The sequence below is a fragment of the Penaeus monodon genome, chromosome 27 (genome assembly GCF_015228065.2).
Source record: "Penaeus monodon isolate SGIC_2016 chromosome 27, NSTDA_Pmon_1, whole genome shotgun sequence".
Lineage (NCBI taxonomy): Eukaryota > Metazoa > Arthropoda > Malacostraca > Decapoda > Penaeidae > Penaeus > Penaeus monodon.
The window spans coordinates 37,820,927-37,821,718 of NC_051412.1; the positions used below are offsets into that span (position 1 = coordinate 37,820,927).

Below are 792 nucleotides of genomic sequence, written 5' to 3' on the forward strand. Positions count from 1 at the left end.
GAGGGCTTCAATTACTTTATCATTTTATTAATACTTCATTCCCCTCCCTTCCTTCAAGGCCTTCAGTGACCTTAGCTGTTATACCAACATCCCTAAGGCCTTTAGCTACTTCACGATCCCCACGAGGACTTCAGTTGCTGAGCAGTCTAACCCGGCCGAGGTCAGGCACATTCTCAAAGGAGGCTTTCAAGTCGCTCACGAAGCAGCAGTAGGTCCTTCCGCTGCTCGCGTCCCGCACGTCCCAATCCACCCAAGAGAGCCAGGCGCAGATGTCTTCGCAGGGAGGAGCCTGGTCTGCTGCTCCCTGGTCCTTGACGTTGTTGGCCATCACGATCGCCACGGCTTGGTTGGTGTACGACTCATAGATCACCTGTGAATTGTAGACGGTTCCTTTTTGTATATGGCCCGTGAATCGTGTGGTTTGTTATTTTCCCTTCGTAAAGTTTTAATCATTTCTTAAAAACTAAAACAGCATCGTCACGGAACCACAAAACTTCACAATATCATATAACCTTCAAAGAAAGGCCTATTGACCCCTCCTCTTTCATATAACAAGCCAGTCGTCATTACTTTCCACATGTACGCAGGGACAGGAACAATCTCCTTGCTGTCGGAGAGGCCGAGGTACACCTTGACTGGCCGCTGCCTTCTGCCCGGGAGCTCCAAGACGCCTTGGGTTCCTGTCCAGACGTCTAAATTGCGCCCGTGTTTTTCGGCCAACTCTCGCACGGAATTTTCTAAGCTCTGCAACAAGGGGAAACTATGATTATGGGGTTAATAACGATATGAATA

At 49.1% G+C, this 792-nt stretch overlaps 1 protein-coding gene across 1 annotated transcript in view; it reads right to left on the reverse strand.

The window, feature by feature from the left end:
• Positions 1–792, reverse strand: part of LOC119590838 — a gene marked incomplete in the record, with an annotated part of 5,360 nt that continues 4,568 nt past the window's right edge. The window contains 2 exon segments of the mRNA XM_037939596.1: positions 1–370; positions 571–744. Of these exon segments, the coding sequence (XP_037795524.1) occupies positions 131–370; positions 571–744 (414 nt within the window).